General features: G+C 47.6%; 1 protein-coding gene across 1 annotated transcript in view; it reads left to right on the top strand.

Moving 5' to 3' along the window:
* The window catches only part of Cdc42bpb (CDC42 binding protein kinase beta), a 99,591-nt gene that overhangs the window by 59,804 nt on the left and 17,268 nt on the right, over positions 1–22,519 (top strand). Inside the window, exons 7-23 of the mRNA XM_046453234.2 lie at positions 120–320; positions 1,858–2,106; positions 3,672–3,751; positions 6,308–6,474; positions 6,551–6,670; positions 7,636–7,769; positions 8,243–8,485; positions 10,542–10,652; positions 11,545–11,789; positions 11,878–11,983; positions 12,518–12,642; positions 13,113–13,218; positions 14,276–14,424; positions 15,639–15,733; positions 17,805–17,884; positions 21,843–21,932; positions 22,285–22,362. Coding sequence (XP_046309190.1) covers positions 120–320; positions 1,858–2,106; positions 3,672–3,751; positions 6,308–6,474; positions 6,551–6,670; positions 7,636–7,769; positions 8,243–8,485; positions 10,542–10,652; positions 11,545–11,789; positions 11,878–11,983; positions 12,518–12,642; positions 13,113–13,218; positions 14,276–14,424; positions 15,639–15,733; positions 17,805–17,884; positions 21,843–21,932; positions 22,285–22,362 — 2,379 coding nt within the window. The remainder of the gene's footprint in view (positions 1–119; positions 321–1,857; positions 2,107–3,671; positions 3,752–6,307; positions 6,475–6,550; positions 6,671–7,635; positions 7,770–8,242; positions 8,486–10,541; positions 10,653–11,544; positions 11,790–11,877; positions 11,984–12,517; positions 12,643–13,112; positions 13,219–14,275; positions 14,425–15,638; positions 15,734–17,804; positions 17,885–21,842; positions 21,933–22,284; positions 22,363–22,519) is intronic.

Here is a 22,519-nt window from a genome sequence, read left to right as displayed (position 1 = left end):
CTGATCACTCACTGCTTTTCTTCCATGATTATTTTGTTTCCTGTTGGTGCTAGATGTTAGAGAGTGGTTAGAAACAGGCCATCGGAGCACTCTAGGTTTTCCTTCACTCTTCCCCACAGGTTCAGTCCTCTGTGGCCGTGGGCACACCTGACTACATTTCACCCGAGATCCTGCAGGCCATGGAGGATGGCATGGGCAAATACGGGCCTGAATGTGACTGGTGGTCCCTGGGCGTCTGCATGTACGAGATGCTTTATGGAGAAACACCGTTTTATGCAGAGTCACTTGTAGAGACCTATGGGAAAATCATGAACCATGAGGTAAGACTCCATTCCCGTGCCCTGTATTTTCTTAGTATATGGTATAGGCCTAGAGGGAGGTAGGACCACACCCTTGGGGCAGGAGGGGACGGAGAGGGTTGCTAGATGGATCTGGTGGGCAGAGGGAAGGGAAGCCTCAAAAGCATTGCCCAGTTGTGTGGGTGGCTTCTGTGGAAACCTGCAGTGTATGCATGGCGGTATCAGAAGTGAGGAGCCTGGCGCTGCTGGGGAGGCTGTGGGAGCACATGGACCCAGCCTTACAAATGGCCACTTATCTCCCTGGGGAGGGCAGTTCCATGGTCCTTTCTTATCCCGTTTTTCCCTTTTCTTCTTTTCCCTCTCCCAGAGACTAATTTTTCTGTTCAGTGTTGCCTTCCTTGGTCTTTCTTGTTTTCTCTTGTGTTATTTCCTTTTCTGCCATTTTCTCTTGTTTTTTCTCTTAGCCATATGTCTTCGCAGTGTTGTGTTTGTCCTTTCCACCAGCATGCTGGTAGCATTCTGCATTCCTGCCTGCTATCCACACACACACTTGCACATGTGTTCTGCACACAAGTCCCAGAACCTCCAGTTGTATGCTGACCTGTCCTGTAGTTGAGGTCTCCCACTAACTGCCCATGTGGGGAGCAAATTAACAGGACAGCAGTAAATGATTTTGTATTTAACTCTAAATTAAAGCAAAAGCTGTACTTATAAAAAATTTTTCCCCAGAGTAGAATCGTGTCTTTCATTTAAGAATTAGCAATCACACCTTTCCTGTAGACTTCACGTGTGTATAGAAGGGGAAAGCCCTCTACCCACTCCTACCTGACAGCTGCTGTTACCAGTGGTGACGCCTGCATGGCCAGGCCAGGCACTCCCTGTGCACGCGTTGGCTTGATCCTCACTGCCACCTGTGAAGTCAGTGATGGTGGTCCTTCTGTGTAGACAGCAGAAGGGAGACACAGACAGCCTGTGGGGGCTCTGCGTCCAGGCCTGCTCTGTCCCATGGGGCATGTGGCCTGGTGAGTGTGTCTGAACAGACAAGCAGGTGTCCTCTTCATGTGTCTGGTTCTCCCTCGGCCTTCTTGTGGGGTGTGTGTACTGTATTTTTTTAACGAGTCCTTTGGGTGGGCATTTTGCCATTTTCTTGGTCTAGCTCAAATGTAGTCAGGGTTGTGTTGTTTCCTCTTTGTGACTGTTCATAGAATAACTTTTTGGACGTGGACTTACATTAGACGCCAGCAGATACCCTCTAAGAAAGCTGTGCGTGTTTACATTCCACACAGCATTCTTTGCTGCTTTGATAGGCAAAAATTTATCACTGTTGTAATTTATTTGCAGTGTAGAATCAAACCAAGTATAAATAAAACCAGAGGGACTAAAGTTTTCTCTTTCCATTTGCCTTTCTAGAATTAAAATTCTCTGACTTTGGTTTATGGTTAGTTACCATGAAATCACAAGGACGTGGCTTCGGAGCTGCATCGTCTTCATACTGTCTGTACAGCTTGGATGTTTCTGACGGTGTCCATTTGTCAGCTGTTTTTTTGTCTCCACCCAGGAGCGATTTCAATTCCCTTCCCACGTCACGGATGTCTCTGAAGAAGCGAAAGACCTCATTCAGAGATTGATCTGCAGCAGAGAGCGTCGGCTAGGGCAGAATGGAATAGAGGACTTTAAGAAACATGCGTTTTTTGAAGGTCTAAACTGGGAAAATATACGAAACCTAGAAGCACCTTACATTCCTGATGTGAGCAGCCCTTCTGACACATCCAACTTCGACGTGGATGATGATGTGCTGAGAAACGCTGTAAGTGTCAAGGTGATTACACCTCAGCATTAGGCCAAGGTGCTGCTTTTTGTTATTCCTTGAGAATTCCTTATACTAAAATAGTATCATTTGCTGCATGTCTCATCCTTCTTGACCTCTTGCAATTGGTGACCTTGACTCGAGGGAACTGCTGTAGCAAGATAGTACATTGAAGAACCACATGGATTGTTTTTTAAATATTTGGCAATGTCCAAAGAAAGGGTGCCTTTTACTCCAGCCTTTGGCTTGGCTCTCAGTGTCCCTGTTAAAAGATGATGAATCACTCAGTTTGAGTAGGATCCAGCTCTTTTGTTTGGAATTCTTCAGAAACCCTTTGCTTTTATTTTCATCATACTTTGTACTTTTTCAAAGCAGTCACATGCACTGCTGTGCTCATGCCTCAGTACAGCCCAGTTTCCACTTTGTAGGTCTGAAGACTTAAGACTCACCAGGAGCACAACCCACGGCCCACCAGTGGTGAGCCAGCCTGACTTCTGGCTGAGAACACACTAAGTCTTTCAGGGTTTGCATCTACATTCGTTGTACCGAGGATTCAGAGTGATGGCAACGGAAATAGGTTCTGAGTCTTTGCACTGACAGCTAAGTTGTGGTTTCCACTGTGGTCCTGGCTGTGGGGCTCACTCGTACTCTGGTCTGGTCTGGCAGAGCCACTTTGACACACAGTCCAATACTTCCACCCTGGGAGATTTGCTCATGTCTTATAATATTATTTTTGTCTCATAGACCTTTTTATATGTGACTTATTTGATGGTAGAGGAAACCAAGTGAAGGAAACATTTTTGTTATTCCTTGAGAATTCCTCATACTAAAATAGTACTATTTGCTACATATGTCTCATCCTTCTTGACCTCTTACGACTGGTGACCTTGACTCTAAGGAACTGCTGAGCAGGAGCAGCCAGGGAAGATTGTTGAAGCACCCCTTGCAGCCTCAGGAGGAATTCTGTGCTTGTACTCAGCACTGGCTCAGATGGTGCCACATTCAAAGAGGGGCTGAACTTCAGACCCCATGGAGGCTGCAAAGAGTGACACCATTGATCAGAGACTTGTTCCTAGACTGCAGAAACCTCTTTGCACACTGAATTCCCCAGATACTTTAATTCAAGAAAGAGCCTCTATCTGAAAAATAGAGTTGTAGTAAACCGATTGAAAATAGTCTGCCTTTGAATTATAGAACTCCTTTCTGTTTGAGACCAAAATCTTGAGAGTCCCAGCCATTCATCATGTCCCCAGAGGGCTGACGTGTCCACTGCTGTTCTCTGCACACAGTCATGCTCAGTAGTGGATTCTGTGACTTTAGAAGCTTTGGCAGTTACTGGCTGATCCAAGCTGGTGTCATGTGGGTGCATTTATCCTCTTAACTGTGCTGTGCATTCAGTGGATAGAGCCAGAAGTGAGAAGTGCGAGTGGCCTGCAGGCGGCACCATGGGTGGGCATTCTGTAAGCTACTTGTGGCCTGGCGCCTCTAGCTCACAGTAGCGTCACATCTTTTCCTCTGGGTGTTTGGATATAGATTTCATTCCTATTGTTTGTGTTCTTATGCAGGAAATATTACCTCCCGGCTCTCACACCGGCTTCTCTGGATTGCATTTGCCCTTCATTGGCTTCACATTCACAACAGAAAGGTGTGTCTGGGTTTGCCTTTCCCCTGCAGCACCTTCCCTGGAGAGGCACATGGTCTGGGGGTGCTTCTGTGCTGGGCATGCTTGTGCTGAGAGGGCTGGGGGGCCGTGATCAAGGGAGACATAGGGCTCTTTGTCCTTTAGAGATGCATGCTTGGTCACTGCAGGTGTATGTCAAAGTTGGCTGACTTTCTCTGAAGGGCAAGACAGTAAATAGTCAAGTGCCACATAAAGACTTTTTGGTCAGTGCCAGATCCCCATAAGCTGTGCTGTTGCTGTAAGATTACAATGAGTGGAACACTTCTTTCACTTGTGATGTGACAGCCTGCTAAGGTCACCTATTTTGTGGTGACACCATCTGCGCTGCTAGTCATGTAAAGTACAGCACATCACTGCTCAGAGTCCCGCAGTTGTTGAGACATGCTGTTTCCTGGGACCTATTGTGGCGTGCTTTCCTGCTCATGAAAAAGAAACTCACTGTAAAACAGTCTGTTGCTGCCCTGTAGCAGCAGCCTTGCCCAACTATGTCCATTGTACCTCTCAGCCGCCTCTCTTCTTGAGCCATGTTTTTTTTGTTGTTGTTGTTGTTTTTTTAATGGTACTGGGGATAGAACTCAGGGGCACTCAACCACTGAGCCACATCCCCATCCCTATTTTGTATTTTATTTAGAGGCAGGGTCTCACTGAGATGCTTAGCGCCTTGCTTTTGCTGAAGCTGGCTTTGAACTCACAATCTTCCTGGCTCAGCCTCCCGAGCCACTGTGATTTCAGGTGTGCGCCACCGCGCCTGGCTGCCATGTACTCTTGTGCTTAAGTGAGCTCACTCTGGTGTTTGCGTAGTGATGGAGTAGCCTAATAATGCAGTTCTCAGAATGTGTCCCATCATTAATCAACATAGGACTATAATTTAAGTTTTGAGGTCTCTGTTGTGTGTATTCTTTTACAATCCTTTAAAAAATGTGAATGCCATTTTGGCTCATGGACGGCACAAAAACAAACTGTGGGTGAGATTGGGTCCACAGGTGGTAGTCAGGTGACTCCTGCCCAATCAGCTCTCGGTGCTGGCAGAGTGTGTTCAGATGTCAAAATCAGTGGCTACAGTTGAATTTGCACTTCTGCCCAACTGAGAGTCATCTTCTTTTAGAACACTCTGCTTGCTTTTGTAAGGATTGAAGCCCAGCTCCATGGTTTCCTTCCATCAGTGGGGCTAAAATACATTCCATGCCTCAAGGTAAAATCTACAGTGCCAGATGCACCCACCCATGTGCAGTGCCACAGGTGCCAAGGCTGGTGTCTTTGTCCGTTGGCACCCACGAAATTGTGTGGCCGGAGGTTTTCCACCAGATTTTAAAGGAAGTAGGCAGGGGGTCGCAGGCCCTTAGCAACTCAGTGAGACCCTGTCTCTAATAAAATACAAAAAAGGGGCTGGGGATGTGGCTCATTGGCTAAGTGCCCCTGCATTCAATTCCTGGTTCTAAAAGATGGAAAGGAAAGAAAAGAAACTGGGGCCATGAAGAAAGGAAGGTGAGATAAGAACGCCCCTTCCAGAAGGAAGCTCCCATACCTGGATTTCTGGCATCTTCTGGGAGCTAGCAGCTGAGATGATGAGGGTCCTTAGGAAAGAGACCACTGCCCAAGCTCATGGACAATCTTGAGGTGTGAAGGGCCAGAGCTAGAACCAGAGTGACAGCTGCTACCGCTGTGCAAGGGAATGCATTTAGTGGCCCAAGCCAAAGACCCTTGACCTGTCCAGTGCGTCCCAGGTCACTAAGTTCTTGTCACGCTTGCAGGTCCCAGGTCTATATGCCAATACCCAATTTGGTGGGATGGACCCAGGACTTTCCTCCCTGGATAGACACCCGCAGGCCTGGCATGCCCAGCTCTATCAGAGCCCTCTGCAGAAACACTCATTAGTTTTACATTCTGTAATAGATGTGTGTTCCCTTGTGCCTTTATCAGACTCAGCATAGGAACTCAAACAAGTTTTTTGTGTGATATGGTGTCTCCTAATGAGCTAATTAGAACTAAATAACGTGTACACCAGTCCAAGAATTGGGCTGGGTGAGAGAACCATCTACAGCCTCCATCTGGGCAGTGGATGGTGCTTGCATGAATATCCAGTGTGTCCACCAGTTGGCTGATCCTCAGTGAGTGGCTCAGCCATGCCAGCCAGAGCTCTGCAAGGGCCATTTAGTTTGCCAGGTCAAGAATGTGAACCCTGAAGGGTTGGATAGCTATCCCAGACGGCTCAGTTGTGGCAACCTGTCAGAAACCAGGGAGCCCTGCCACCTCTAGTCCTGTTCCTTAGGCAGAATGCTGTGTTGGTGCTCTGGGTGAGAGTGAGGTGGGTGTGCAGAGGCTTCTCAGGTTCCCTCCCACCACCCAGTCCTCTGCAGGAAAGAGGGCTCTTGCCTAACTTTGGCTCCATACACAATAAAAGTCTTTTCACAGGTATTTTGTGTGCCACTTCTAAAAGACTTTCACCCTAGAAAGTGTTTAAGTGCCAGTGTAGGCACTGCAGCTCTCAGTAGATGAGAAGGCCTGTGCTCAATTTCACAGCTGCTTTTCTGACCGTGGCTCTCTGAAGAGCGTGATGCAATCTAACACATTAACCAAAGATGAAGACGTGCAGCGGGACTTGGAGAACAGCTTGCAAGTTGAAGCTTATGAGAGGAGGATACGAAGACTGGAACAGGAAAAGCTGGAGCTGAGCCGGAAGCTGCAGGGTGAGTGGCAGGGCGGGCCTTTGGGCTGCAGCGCTGTCTCCCGTAGCCTGTTGCACTGACACCGTGTCTCCCTCAGAGTCCACACAGACCGTGCAGTCCCTTCATGCTGCCACACGGGCCCTGGGCAACTCCAACCGAGACAAGGAAATCAAAAGGCTAAATGAAGAGATTGAGCATCTGAGGAACAAAATGGCAGGTAAATATTCCCAGAAGCAGCTGCTCAGCCTCTGTTCTTAAGTGTTAATCTCTCTTCTGTTTGGATCTGTTTCTTTAGTGGAGCTGGTGACAGAACCCAGGACTCACTCATGTAGTCAAGTGCTCTACCACAGAGCCATACCCAGCCCTGTCATTAATCTTTTAAAAGGAAAATTTCTGAATCCTTTAAATAAGGTGGAAAGGCAGGAAGAAAGTTCTCTATTTAGAGTTCTAGCATTCTGTCAGTATTAAAATTGTCAGTTTTAAAATTATTTTCCACCTTGTTTGGTTCTGATAATAGAGTAGTAGTTCTGATAATAGTGTAGTGGCATGTGTTTTCTCCATAAACTCTTTCTTTTCCTCTGTGTAGCTCTGACAATTATGTGGCCTCTCGCATTGGTGGCCCTGCCTTGAATTTTATTTAGAGACAGGGTCTCACTGAGTTGCTTAGCACCTCACTGTTGCTGAGGCTGGCTTTGAACTTGCGATCCTCCTGCCTCAGCACACCCCTCCCTTCCCGAGCTGCTGGGAATACAGGTGTGAACCACTGCACCCAGATTCAGATGACTTTTAAACTGTGACTCTTAACTCCATGTGGGCAGGCTCTGTTGGCCACTTACAACTCCAGGTCATCTCAATCTCCTGTCAACCCTACCATCCTGATCCAGAAAAAGGCTTGGGTTGAGTTAATTAGTCACTGAAACCTTTATGCTCCCTGAAAAAATAAGGTGCTGTGCTGAGTTACACGGTTTTTAGGGACAGGTGGGCGTATGGATCCAAGGCTTACAGTCCCTGGAGAGAGTGGTTAGAATGAAATGTAGTGAGCCTGTTCCCTACAGCTCAGAACACTTATGATACACGTAAAAGGAAAAGAAGTCTGAATGAGAGAGATGCTTTGAGTTGTTAATAAGGCAGCTGACAAATCATTTCATACAAAGACACACAATTTATTTCTCTTCTGCTCAGATTCAAATAGGCTAGAACGGCAGCTGGAGGACACAGTGACACTTCGCCAGGAGCACGAGGACTCCACACACCGGCTAAAGGGCCTAGAAAAGCAGTACCGACTGGCGCGGCAGGAGAAGGAAGACTTTCACAAGGTAGCATGGTGTGCTTCTGTGTGAGAGGTCTTGATGGTTTTGCACTTTCCTAAGGGTGAGCCTCCCCGAGACAGTTGAAGACCTCCTGGGGTCCCTGGTGTGTGGGCTGTCCTGTGCCGGGTGTTGTTCTGTTGGTCTGCTTGCAACTCAGTGCTAGATCACGTGCACAGGTCCTGCTGCATCCTTCTGTGTGACTGTAGATGAGTCAGAGAGGTGGGTTAATGGGGCCAGGTGCCCCCAGCAGGCTGCTCCATGCAGTGCAGGGTCTTTCCTGGTCTGGAATTGGTGCTCAGCCCCCAAGCCAGGGGACTTCAAGGCTGCATGTGAGGAAGAAAGGCTTTTTCCAAGAAGGTGGGTTCTTGGATCTATGACCAGCATCTGCAGTCACTCTCTTTAACACAGTGGAAACTGAATTTCAGCCTTCCGAATCTTTACTAAGCTGACATAAAACATCTGTCATTCTTTCTGATCAGCAATTGATTGAAGCTTCAGAAAGATTGAAATCCCAGACCAAAGAACTCAAAGATGCCCATCAGCAGCGAAAGCGGGCCCTGCAGGAGTTCTCGGACCTCAATGAGCGCATGGCAGAGCTCCGCTCCCAGAAACAGAAGGTGTCCCGGCAGCTCCGGGACAAAGAGGAGGAGATGGATGGGGCCATGCAGAAGATCGACTCCCTGAGGCAGGAGATCCGCAAATCTGAGAAGTTCAGGAAAGAGGTAATTTCTTATCTTAGATTTCAAGAGACAGTATTGATTGATTGGATTTTAGATTGATCTTAAAACATCTTTGAAAGCCTGGGCCATATTGCATAAATCACACTAAAATGGGTCTTAAGATTTGTGTGAAGTTGATCTGCCAAGTATTTATTTTCAAAGTTTTTGTGTGTGTGTGTTTTGTGGTGCTGGGAATTGGACCTAGAGGGTGCTCTACCACTGAACTATACCCTTTTTATTTTGAGACAGGGTCTGCTAAGTTTCACAGGCTGACCTCAAATTTGTAATCCTCCTGCCTCGGCCTCCTGAGTCACTGGGACTGCAGGCATGTGCTACCACACCCAGCTGTTTTGTGGTTCTTATCTCTCAACATTTGCTTGTAAAATTATTATTTTCTTTTTGAGGTGTTAGGGGTGAAATCCAGGGTCTCATACATGTAGGCCAAACACTCTACTACTGAGCTACAACCCCAGCCCACGTTTGTGAAATTATTACAAGAAATTCCTGTAGTGCTAATTTTTAAAAATTCCATATCGAAGTAAAATAATATTCATGTTGTGGTTTGGCTTGGCATGACTTCAGTGACTCTGTGCCTGAGGCCCATTGAAGATGGGAAACAAATCAGTCTCGCTTCCTCCAGTCAGTTGCCTAAGGTCCACAGTGCAAGGTCCTCTACACCCCTTAAAAATTAAAGTAGGCTTCAGCCCTTCTTATGCGTATGTTAGAAATTGAAATGATTTTTTTCATTGTAACAATAAGCCTATTTTACTTGTTAATATAAATAACATTTTAATGAAAAGTGTCTTTTTTGTATGCCTTTTTAGCATCTGGCATATTAGTAAACACCTGGGTTCTCACACCTATTTCAAGGGACAGGCGCTTAGAAAAGGAAGAGCCCTGGGACCCCCAAGGGTCTCACCCCCAACTTTGAACCTTCTGAGTGTTCTGCTCCTGACAGGTAGCATGTTTGAAACAATGCTTATGGTTTTGAATTCTGCTGAAGTCTGCTTGAGGAACCTGTGAAATTGGAAAGCCTGAAAGTACATGCTCTTATTCCTTTAGAGTTCAAATTCTGCCATTTAGCCTCAAAATATCTACTTTTTTTTCTTCTTAGTTTATTTTCCAATCAAATATATTTGTAGTTATAATCAGCTATAAGTCAGGTTTGTGAAACCCCTATTTAAGAATTATGGGTGAGCCAGTCATGGTGGTGAGTATCTGTAATTTCAGTGACTTGGGAGGCTGAGGCAGGAGGATCCCAAGTTCAAGGCCAGACTGGGCAACTTAGACCCTGTCTCAAAAATTGAAAGTGGTAGGGGTGTAGTTCAGTGGTCCATTGCTCCTGGGTTCAATCACCAGTTTGGGGGGCAGGAGGGGTGAAGAATTATGGGTGAAATGACACTATGGGTGTCTGGGCTTTGCTCTAAAATAACCTAAGGCACACAGGCTAGACTTATAAGATGAACCAAATTGGCCTTTATAAGGCACCAGTGTCAGAACTGGTTCTCACTACTCTCCTTCGAGGATGTTTGAAACTTTCAGTTAAAAATTAAGCCAGGTGTGGTGGCACACGCCTATAATCCCAGCAGCTCAGGAGGCTGAAGCAGGAGGATCATGAGTTCCAAGCCAGCTTCAGCAACTTAGTAAGGCCCTAAGCAACTCAGCAAGACCTGTCTCTCAATAAAACGTCAAAAAAAAAAAAAATGGCTGGAAATGTGGCTTGGTGGGTAATTATCCCTGGGTTCAATCCCTAGCGTGTGCATACACGCACACACACAAAATTGGATCATTGTTCTCCACATATCAGAAATAATCTTTCCTAAAACTCAATCTCAAGTTTGCCATCTAGACTACATTTAAACTTGCTTCTTACCAGTGGCTTACAGCTAGCATTGCAGTGAAGCCCTGGAGGTGCTTCTCAACCTGACTTGGGGTGGATTTGGTGGTGGGGAGATGGGTACAGGTCCTGTCAAATCTGTCCTGAGTCCTCAGGTGAGAGCTTACCACAGCAGCAGGGCTTGTTCTGTGTTCATGAAAAGCGGACCTTGCTTTCTCATAGCTGGAAGTGCAGCTGGAAGACGCCCTAGCCGAGGCCTCCAAGGAGCGCAAGCTTCGTGAGCACAGTGAGAGTTTCTGCAAGCAGATGGAGAGCGAGCTCGAGGCCCTCAAGGTAGCACTCAGCCAAGAGAGCTCCTCACCCAGGCGCCTGGGGACACTGTCACACAGGGCAGGACGTGGGTGGGAACGAGGGCAAGGCTGCGCCTTAGGGTCACTTTCACTTGTAAACACCCGTTGTGTCTCTTTTCTTCCTTTTGGACAAGTTGTAGGTGGCATGTATTAAGTTGTGGTGAATTGACACCTGAGAGCTTCACATGCTCATTTTCTAATTAGCCAAGTATGGTTCTGCAAAAGCCCTTAATGCGCTGTGTGCTGTGTGCACTGTGACCAACTTGCTGTGCCTTTGTCAGCCCTCCGTAGGGGGTGGCACATAGCAGCCACAGTGAGCTCACTCAGAACACCTCACTCCTTGCAGGCTATTGCCAGCAGTTCCCTGCAGGACTCCCTCAGCCCGGCCTGCCCTCATGTGCCCAGCAGGCCCTGCTCCATTCCCGTACTCCCACCTTCCTCCAGAGCCCATTAGCTATCCTCCTCTGTCACCAGTTCAAAGGTGTCCTCCCTTGTCGTTCCTGCTGTGCCCCATTCTTTGTCACATTACTTTGTGCTGTCATCTTGTGCTGGTCTGTTGTCAGCACCCCCTTGCTGACAGTGGAAACCTCAGCATCACCCAGTCACCAGAAGGGTGCGTGAGCCACATGAGATCACAACAGCGTAGGATGGAGTTGCAGAGCTCAGGCAGAGCTGGGCAGGTGCCTCTGCAAGGCAGACTGCCCCTAGGCTACCCATGCTCATAAGAAGAACCCAAGACCATGCCCGGCATGCCAGCTGCCCCAGGGGATGGGGCAGGGGGCTGTTTGCAAGTGCCGTCCATGGTGGGGTTGAAGGACTGCACCATCCTCAAGGGAGGACCTGCATTTGTCAGTTTATTTAACCTCCATCTACAGGTAAAGCAAGGAGGCCGAGGGTCAGGGGCCACTTTGGAACACCAGCAAGAGATTTCCAAAATCAAATCAGAGCTGGAGAAGAAGGTCTTGTTTTATGAGGAGGAGCTGGTCCGCCGGGAGGCCTCCCACGTGCTGGAAGTGAAGACTGTGAAGAAGGAGGTGCATGACTCCGAAAGTCACCAGCTGGCACTGCAGAAAGAAATTTTAATGTTGAAAGACAAATTGGAAAAATCAAAACGAGAACGGTAAGTTTTGTCAGCGCCTCAACCCAGAAAAGGGGTGTGAACATGAGTGAAGCTGGGAACGTCTGAAACCGCTTCTCTGCCTCTTCAGGCACAGTGAGATGGAGGAGGCGATAGGCACTGTGAAAGACAAGTACGAGCGAGAACGGGCGATACTGTCGGAGGAGAACAAGAAGCTGACTGCTGAGAACGAAAGGGTAACTAGTGGTACCGCCTGTCAGTCTGTTGGGCCATGCCGGGGTCTTCTGGAAGCGTAGTGTCTCTCTCAGATACTTTGATTTTTAAATGAAGTAATAGGTTTGTGGGGGATGGGGTTGTGGCTCAATGGTAGAACACCTGCCTACTACGTGTGAGGCTCTGGGTTCGATCCTCAGCACCACATAAAAATAAATAAATAAAATAAAGGTATTGTGTCCAACTATAACTAAAATATATATATATTATTTTTTTTTTTTTTTTTTTTTTTAATTTATAAGTTTGGTCTTTTAAATGGGCTGCTTTTGCTCGTTAAAGGTAGTTACCTCAGATCTCTAGCTCAGTCACTTTTAGGGCCAGATTTTAATAGAAACAAATTAAAAACTGTCAGAAAGTCTCTATCCTGAACTTACTTTGGAAAAATCTCCTAAAGAAAGAAAGTGTTCAAAACCTCCAGAAGGACCTCTAGTCTTAGTCATGCTGCCATAGTAACAGGTGCACCTTAACAAGTGATGGGGTGGGTTGTTTGATTGCAGCTCTGTGCCTTTGTGGATAAGCTCACAGCCCAGAACAGACAGCTGGAGGATGAGCTGCAGGATCTGGCAGCCAAGAAGGAGTCAGTGGCACACTGGGAAGCTCAGATCGCAGAGATCATTCAGTGGTACGTGCCAGACACGGAGACATGCAGCCCGCAGAACACCTGTGAGACCCCCGAGCCGACCTGCCTGTCTGCTTCTATCTTGAACTGCACTGTTCCCCAGGGTCAAAGTTCAGGCCTCGCTGTGTTGCCGGTCTAGGGCTAGGCCAGCAGTTCTGCCCAGTGATCTTCTCAGTTGGACTAAGGGTGGGAAACACCAGCCTTCTGTAGGGCTTGGGTCAGGCTGTGCATACCCTCTCATTCTGGATAAAACAGGCATGAGCTTTCATGGCAGCCCACACACTGACTGGGCAGAACCTGAGAGAGGGTGTGGCATGGGCCTCTGCTCACAGAGGGCACTAGCTGGCCCTGGGTCTTTGGTGCTCTGGCTGGTGTGAGACCATGTCTCAGGAAGGTGGGAAATGCTTGTCTTGTTCAGCTCCTCGCACCAGTAGTCTTGCCTTCCAAGATGCCACATCTGCTTGTCCCTCCAGGGTTAGTGACGAGAAAGATGCCCGGGGTTATCTTCAAGCCCTGGCCTCTAAGATGACTGAAGAGCTCGAGACTTTGAGGAGTTCTAGTCTGGGATCAAGAACACTGGTAGGATTTTTTCTAAAATCTGCATTCTTATTGCTGAAGAACTCATAGATTGCTTTATTGTAAGTAGGACTGTGGTGCAGAAGTGCTGTCGGGTAATTCCAATGCAGAGACTTGTGTGACCAGCATACACTAGCCTGCTTGGTGTCGTCAGCTTCCTTCCTTCATGTAGCAAGTGATGATTGAGGCTCTGTGGCAGCAGCTTTGTCACTGACTCAATCCTCTGTCCACTCACTCGGTGTTTTGAGCCCTGCAGTGCAGTTGGCTTTGGGCTGACTGGGGGTACAATGCAGCCTGACCTGTCCCTGGGGCAGGTGCTTCTCATAGCCATCTGAGTTCCGTTTGAAAAATATGTCTGTGTAGTTACTTTATGAATGATCTTTCTCACACTCATCATTGGTATCTAGCTAGAGTGCTGCCATCTGTCCCTCCTCACCCACTTCTGGCTGGTACTTTTCTTGTCATTACTGCTTTGAGTGGAAAACGAAAACTTTTCATCTGTTTCCGATAAAAACTTAAGTCACCAAGACAGCGTGTCTTTTGTGGCTCTTGAAGGCAGCAGTACGTTGGGCAGCTCAGTAAGAACACGGAAGAGTGACGGTACCCAGATGGCTGGCTCCCCTTTGCTTGGTGCTTCCAGGCCACTGTCCTCCTTCCCTCACCATTGAACCTTTGTTGTAGGCAGGAGTGGTAACCACATGGTCCCGAGTAACGGGGTAGAGAAGGTCCCAGCTGCAGGGAAAGGTACCAAGACCCTGCTGGGCACCTGGGTTTGTGCAGGTGTTGCCTGGACCCACAGGTTGCACCACAGAATCAGTTTTTGTCCTCCTTCTAAAAATCATCTAAGTCCTGGTTTTTAGGAGACAGACTTCTAAGAAATGAATTAAAGTTAGAAAACATCAAAACTAAAAGTGGGTCTGATGGACCTTGATAACATCTGAGGATTAAATTTAAATATACTAGTAAAGTTTAGAAAAAGTTGAATTACTTGTTTGCATTCATTTTGTTTACCAAATAAGTAGCTTAAGATGTGTTTTTAATCTCTTCACCAATGTCAAAGGACCCACTTTGGAAAGTTCGCCGTAGCCAGAAACTGGACATGTCTGCACGGCTAGAACTGCAGTCTGCCCTTGAGGCAGAGATCCGTGCCAAGCAGCTCATCCAGGAAGAACTGAGGAAGGTCAAAGACACCAATCTCTCCTTTGAAAGGTACTTTGTGCATGGTGCTCCTCTCAGCAGGAGCAGGGGTCCTGTGTGACTCCTGAGCCATGCAGGCCCTTGTTCTCCCCATCTCGGGGGCAGGAGCCCTAGAGCTTGCCATTGTTCGGGAGCACATGAGGGCTGTCTACCAGGCCAATTTGGGAGAGTTTCAAGGAGTCTAAAGGTCTCTGGCACTTAGTGGGTGCTCAGTAAGAACCTGTTGGGTGAATGTGCAGATGTACCCACGCTGCAGCAGGTATACTCAAGTGTTCTCAAGGAATAGAGGGCAGCATCAGTAAGGGGTCCCTGTCTCCCCGTACTGGTGACAAGACTCATGGCCACGTGTCTAAGGGGCACTAGGCTCTGTTTATTTTGTCAGCTTTTCAAGCTAAAGCTGCTGTGCTAACAGGTTGAAGATGGCTCTCCCCACTTGGAAGTAGTCTGCCACTCACACGGCAGGTGTGCATGTGCTTGCCGAGAGCCCATGGCAGGAGAGCTGTTTCACCATGTGGGATGCCTTAAGCTGTAGCACCATGAATGCTAGGGTGGACGGCCAGGGCCAGCTCTGCCACAAGGAGGTGTGAGTTGCTGGCAGGATTCCAGGCCCCAAATCCTGTCTGCCTGGGGCTGAAGAAAGGTGGCCATGGTTGCCAAGTAAATGTACTTCTTCTATTCCAGGAGCTGGTTTGATAACTTTGCCTATTAAATCACGTGACCCTTGCATGCCCTGAGACACAGGTGCACTGGGTGAAGTGTCTGCCAGTGTCTCCCACTAACAAGTGTAGAGCCCCGCTCTGACCTGCTTGCCTCCTAGCCAGATGCTGCGTTGTGGCAACCTTCCTCTGTTTCCTCCATGAAAGCGCGAACTCCCAGGGCCCGAGCATATCCCCCACTCCCCTGCAATCCACCATCTAGCTGATCATGGGAAAGGCCTCTGCAGGTCTGGCAGCCAATGGGTCTAGGTTCTATGTCCTCAGGGGATGGATGGCTCATCTGGAAACAGATTTGGGTGTCATAAAATCACCTAGGGCTTCCTGAGCCCTCACTTTAAAAGTTCATGTTTGGATGTTAACAATTTTGAATTATTTGTACCTTCTCTAATGTACTAAGTAGAAAGACCCAGAGTGTGGTGGGCACTCTCTCTCCCCGAGACACACCGTGAACTAGCATGGATAGGATAGCCTCTTTCCAGTGCACTTAAAGCCATTTGTGTTTTATTTTAGTAAACTAAAGGATTCTGAAGCCAAAAACAGAGAATTATTAGAAGAAATGGAAATTCTGAAGAAAAAGATGGAAGAAAAATTTAGAGCAGATACTGGTAAATTAAAATCACAAAAGTTTTGTTGAACTATTTAGATATCAGCCTTTTCTTAGGAATGGTATTGTTTTCCTTTGCTTTCTTTTTAAATGATTTTTAGTTATACAAAGAACTTAAATCATTCTGAAGTCAAATTTTTGAAATGAACTATTAAAAACATCTTCACCAGAGGGGACCAAATTTGGTTTATTCTTCCTTTGCCTCTTCTTGAAAACTGCCGCAGTCTGGCTAGGCACAAATAACTGAGCCACCACAAAGCCTTGTAGGTTCAAACAGCAACTCTTTATTCCCCAACTCTCACCGGCACTCTACACACACTTCCCGGAAACACACTGCCTCCACCGGGCTCCACGCGCCAATTCTCCTGGAAACACCCCCCAAGAACTCAATGGGAACTCCAAAGTAACGGGCACCCAAGGCAGCAGGATCGGCCCTATTCCCAGAGGATCCGCCCTAATCCTGGAGCCGCCCTAATCCCAGAGCAGGGTCACCTTTCAACCATTCCCTCTGGTAAAAATGCCAGGCGTCATTCTGACTAAACTGTGGCTCTCAACATCTCCCCCCTTCTGTTTAATTAAACAACAAGCATGTGGCAAATACCAATGTGCATAGTCAGGTATTAGTACCCACTGGCCACCTGAGAGACAGCATGCTTCTCACTTTTCTGTGCTGGGCAGCTGCTAGGCCACAGACACTGAGACTGTCCTAAGCCCTTTTAGGACTACCCGCTGTGAGCTGTAGCAGCCCATGCTGATGGGCACTGGGCCATTTCCTAGCTTTTGCTATCATAAATAGTGCTTCAGTGAGAGCTGCATGCACAGAACCTTGTGTGTGTGTTATATGCATGTACATATGTTATATGTGTACATACGTGTATATGTATATATATATATATATATATATACACACACCTTTTTCTATTTTTCTTTCTTCTTCTTTTTTTGTTACTGGGGATTGAACCACAAGTACTTTACATCTGAGCTACATCCTTAGTCCTTTTTTACTTTGACACAGGGTCTGGCTAAATTGCCCAAGCTGGCCTTGAACTTTTGATCCTCCTGCCTTGGCCTCCTGGCTGGGATTACAGTTGTGCACTTCCACAGCCCCCTGAACATTGCATATTTTTGTCAGTATGTTTTAAGGATACATTTCTAGAAATGGGGCTAAGAGATCAAAGGGAAAATGTGCATACACTGTGCTAGCTGTTGACAAATCATGAGGGGTCTCTGTCCCACAGCCAAGCTCAAAGTCGACTTTATACTTGGGGATTTTTGCCACCCTGAATATATGAGAGCAAGCTTTTTGAAGGTCTGATTTGCATTCTCCTGGCCATTTTTAAAATTCAGGTTGTTATATTTAAGCTGCAGAAACTTTTCATGCCTTGGGATGAAATTTTTTTATTTATGTTGTGACTTGCAGGTATTTTTCCTACTGTGACTTTGCTTATAGATTTTTTTTTGCCAAGAAAAGTCTTTTCTTATTTTTTATGTTTTAAGTTATCATTCTTGTTACTTTTTGAGTCATGGTTAGGACTATTCAAGGGATCCACACACTTCCTAAAACTAAGCTGCCAAGGCTGGCTTCCAACTCAGATCCTCCCACCTCGGCTCCCAAATTACTGGGATTGCAAGTGTGGCCACCGCACCCGCCAGGTCTCACTCTTAAATTCATCTGACTGGCTCATTTGAGTTCACACTGAAGCAGTTTTCTCTCTCTTCTTAAGCCCTTTTCCCTCCTGATGACACCCATGGCTTTGATCACACATGACGCACTGTGGGCACCGGGTGTTTTTCCGATTCTCTGCCTTGTCCTCCCTCAGTGGCAAGAACCACTTAATTCCAGTCTGAGTTGCAGTGTGGCATGGGATCTGGTGGCTCTTCTGAGAGTGTCCTCACAAAGGTGCTGATCCTGTTGCTTACTCGGAGGAAAGCCCTCTGGTGCTTTTACTATTACATCACAGTTATCAGTTAATTTAGGGAGAACTGACTTCTGGTCAGTGTTGAATGTTTTTATTTAACAGTATAATCAGTCTTTCAAATTTTTTACCTGGACTCTTCTTTCTTTCTTACAGGGCTCAAGCTTCCAGATTTTCAGGATTCCATTTTCGAGTATTTCAACACTGCACCTCTTGCACATGACCTGACATTTAGAGTGAGTAATTGCTGCCCCTGACCAGCGCAGGCAGCTGAATTTAAGATTGCTTGTGTGAATTTGCAGGGACACCAAATAAAACACAGACACAATTTACCTTTATACGAGCTTCAGGAAAGCTTCCCTGCTCTCAGCCTCAGGCTCCCCAAAAGGGAGAGCAAGAGAAAGTCATGAGAGGCTGACGAGAGAGAGCACGTTCGGAAGTCAGCTTTTATTGGGGGGACTCTTGTTCTTAAAAAGTTCTATCCAAAAAAGGGCAGAAGGTGCAGGACTACAAGGGACATGTGGGTGTAATTCAACCCTAGGGGCACATCCCACAAGGAAGACTCCTTGCTATCCGAGCTAGACCCCGCCCAAGCCACAGTGAACTCAGTGGACGGTCAGAATCTGAGGCATTAGGGCTGAAAGGGTGTGGTCATTCATTGTGGCTCCCCACAAGTACTTTTTTTAAGTGAATTTAAATGAATTTATGGCAAATCAGAAATAATGGACTATGATTTGACTACTGGTGGGGCCATGAGCATACCAGTAAATTAAGATATGATGTCACTGTAGGTTAGAGGCACTTACAGTAGTAGACCTACTCCCTAGAGAGCTTTCCCACCTCACACCTAGTGCAAGCTGATGAGGAAGTGCTCACGCTTTCAGGGCAGACATCTGCACTAGCCTCTGACTGCGTAGTCTTTTGGGTAACTTTTTGAAAGATAAATTCTCATACTGCAGAATATAATAATCAGTTGTGTTATCATTTGTGTGACTTCCATGTGGCTGTACTCATAAGAACAAATTGGCACTGGTCATGGAGGCACATGTCTGTGATCCCAGTGGCTTGGGAGGCTGAGGCAGGAGGACTGTGAATTCAAACGCAGCCTCAGCAGCTTAGTGAGGCCCTAAGTAGCTCAGTGAGACCCTGTCTCTAAATAAAATACAAAAAACGGGCTGGGGATGTGTCTCAGGGGTCAAGTGCCCCAGGGTTCAATCTACGGTACCAGAGGAAAACAAGAACGAATTGGCACCTAGCAGCTTGGCTGGTGACCAGTGAGCCAGCCTGCCATGGGGCCAGCTCCAGCAGAAGTCAAGTCACGTAACCACTCTTCTACTTGGGAAGCAGCTGCAGAGCACAGAATGAGTCTGTCCTCCACCCTCTTGTGCCAAGTTCCTGGTGGCACTCCAGAAAGGCAGGAAGGTTGTTCACTCTGTTTCTGAAGCACTAAGGTGGACCCTTTCTAGCAGCCACTTGAAACAAACCAAAATGCTGGAATAATGAAAGCAGCTCTCATTGAAGGACCCGAGAGAAGGTGCCTGTAGGTAGTGACTTTCCAACTTTTTATTTACACTTTTATGTGTATTTTATGTGTATTGTGTGTGTTTATATATATAGTTGTTGATGGACTTTTATTTTATTCATTTATGTATATGCGGTGCTGAGACTTGAACCTAGTGCCTCACACAAGCAAGGCAAGAGCTCTACCACTGAGCCACAGCTTCAGCCCATATTTCACTACTTTGATCCTCCAAGAAAATGGAAAAAATGGTACCATGAGTGTGTGCCAACCCCAAAGGCATTCTGCTGGGTTCTCCCCTCCCTCCCTTTGCCATTACACACAGACTTTCTCCCCCTGAACTGTGTGAAAGTGGCCCCTAAAATACTTCAGCATTTCCGGATGTCGACAGCATTCCGTGTTATCAGTGTCATCATTCGGAAACATTTTGCCCAGTGTGAAACTGCATGGCAAATTCCCCTGTGGTCCCAGCAGCATCCTTGACAGTTGGTTTCCCTCCCAGTTCAGAATCCACCAGAGGTCATGGGTCACCCTGCGACGTAGCTCTCCTATGTCTGTCAACCTTGGACAGAGTCCCTGTCTCACCCCCCACCCCCACCCCTGTGATGTCCTGCACTCTGGAATGACGTGGGCTGGACATCTTGGCAGAATCCTGCACAGGGGGTGTTGCGCCTCCCACTTACTCTGCCCATTTCATCACTAGGCTGAGGTGTCTGCTGGAGTGGCTCCTGTCCTGAGCAGCAGCCTCCTGGGACTGCGCGTCACCACCATGGCACACTCCTGACCCCTTGGCCTGTCGGCATGTTGTGCTTTTATCAAATTGCATCTGTGTCTTTTCCCTGGAGTTCTCCTCAGTTTTTAAGAAGCGAACACATTTGGCTATTACTTGCTCACTGGGTCTTGACAGGCCTGATGCTGTGTGAGCCCCTTTCTAGTCACTATGGTGGCAGACCCCATCATGGTGAGGAAGGGGCAAAGTTTCCAGAACCCAAGACACTGGCCAGCGGTAACAGGATGTGGTGAGGAAAGAAGTGCTTTTTCATAAAGTTAGTGAACAGAATACAGATCTCAGTGGCAGGTTTCCAGCCAGTGCCGTCCATCAGAAGCCACAGCCATGGACAGCACGGTCCAAGAGGAGGCAGGTCGTTCCTGTTGCCCCATCCTGTAGCCAGCACCCTCTTAATGCCTCTGTGATGTAAGAGGAAGAGTGCTCACCTTAAAGGAAAAGGTTTAGTTGGGCTGAGACAGCTGGACTGGGAGCGGTCCCACTCTGGGACTAGTCTTTGGGAGCTGCTGCCCTCCCTGTGTTGGGCACATTGCTGTGGTTCCAGCCACGGGGCTCTCTGGAGGTATTTTCTCACCAGCATTTGCTGGATGAGGAGCAATGGTTTTGTTCCCCTGTCCATTGCACCAGGATGCCCTCTTCTGCCCCTTACCCCTAGTTGTGGAAGTGTGTGCCTGTGGCTGTCCCCAGAGCAGGCCGCCTCCTCATGCTCCCTTCCTGCGCTTGCATCCATCTGACTGCTTGAGCACTGAGACCAGTGGAGTTCTACAAGCTGATGAAATTGGATTACTGGGTGTCCCTGCTCCTCATTCATCAGATGGGTCTCTGGCTCATGTGACGTGCCTTACTTTTGGGTCGTTTGCTTACACTTTTTTTTTGTTTGTTTATACTGATAATTAATTGATCCGGTCTTTCCCTTGTGGATTCATTCACAAATTTAAATGCTACAACACAGTTGCGGTGCCACCTCTGCCTTCCCAGCTGAGTGTGGCTTCACGCTCAGCAGCCCAGTTGACTGCAGCTGTTGGAAATGCACAGGGGATGTGGGCCTAACACAGCTGTGGGCTGTGCTCTCAGGCATGGGCCAGTGCTGCTGCACATTTGCATGCAATTGGTGTGGGCAGTGTCAGCATTGATGCCTGTTCCAGGGATACTCATCACCACAGGGCTGCTCTGAGTGACTTCGGAGAGAAGCCTGTGGGCCGCCTTGGGACTCTTGTGGTACTGGATTGATAGACTGCTTTCAGGGAAGGTCATGCTCCTGCTCACAGGCCCATGGGCCTCTGTTGATTGCTTCTTTTTTGTTTGTTTGCCTGTTTGTTTAGTACTAGGGATTGAACCCAGAGACACACTATTGAAGACAGAGTCTCACTGAGTTGTTTAGGACCTTGCTAAGTTGCTGAAGCTGGCTTTGAACTTTCAGTCCTCCTACTTCTGCCTCCCAAGCCGCTGGGATTACAGGCGTGCACCACTGTACCTGGCCTGTTTATTGTTTCTTGATCCCTGAAAAGAGGTTTAGAACCATCTGTCTAGTTGGTCAGTTCCACAGAAAATTGCTTACAGCTAATTCAAAGGATTGACATTTCCCGGTTTCCTACCCTTAAGTGGCTGGGGATGGGAGGTGGAGGTGGGGAGTGGATGGAGGGGAGGCCAGATGCTCTCACCTTTGGTAATAATGGTGGCTTGCCAGACTCCACCTCCCCATGTGGTCACCATTGCAGCCTCAAAAGGCCAAGGGCAGCAGTCCTCAGGGAAGGCAGGACTGCTATAAATGAAGTGGGGACTCCTAATAAGCCAGGAGGCCCCGGGATACAGGAATAAGGACTGGATTCTGGGCCCCAGTAGGTTTTGCTTTATATTAAGAATGTTTTCTTTATCTTTCCTTCCATAGACTAGTTCAGCCAGTGAGCAAGAAGCACAGGCTCCAAAAACAGAAGTATCCCCATCAGTTTCTGTGGCCGCAGGCACAGAGCAGCAAGAGGTGAGGCCGTGTTGCCCTGTCTACATCTGGGAGCCCTTGGCTCCGCCCCATGTTCACGTGATGCGGCTGATGCCATCATGAGCAACAGCCACCCTAATAGCAAGGCCAACCCTCCTGGCCCCTGCCTGCAGCCCTCTCCCTGGCTCCTGGCCCACTTTTACCTTCTGAGCTCTTGCTAGTCCATCAGCTGGATGAGCAAGGCTTCACTAGGTATCTCAACAACATAATGAATTAAAAATGCAGAATGTTAATTACTAACAAGTTCTAGAAAAAAATAAACCCCTGACAGGTTCTGGCATCTGAGCACAATGCTGGCACAGGACAGTGCTCACATTTTCCACCTGTCTCCCAGGACATGACTCGGCCCCCACAGAGGCCACCTGCTGTGTCGCTGCCCACCACACAGGCCCTCGCCCTGGCTGGACCAAAGGTAGGGCATTTCTTCTCAGGCACCCTCTTGTTTTTAGAAAACAGCGTTTGTGTAAATAAAATGGGTGTGTTAAGTTTGTATACACAAAGTAAGGCCCTGGTGTTCTGGTGGTGATTGTTTAGAACAGTGAGCCAACTGGTCCTGTCATACTGAAGCT

The sequence above is a fragment of the Marmota monax genome, unplaced genomic scaffold (assembly GCF_021218885.2).
Source record: "Marmota monax isolate L192 unplaced genomic scaffold, Marmota_monax_Labrador192_F-V1.1 WCK01_AAM20220418_F8-fsc00190, whole genome shotgun sequence".
In the NCBI taxonomy this organism is placed as follows: Eukaryota; Metazoa; Chordata; class Mammalia; order Rodentia; family Sciuridae; genus Marmota; species Marmota monax.
Note: the sequence above shows the minus strand (reverse complement) of the source record. Positions and strands in the feature narration are given on the sequence as shown.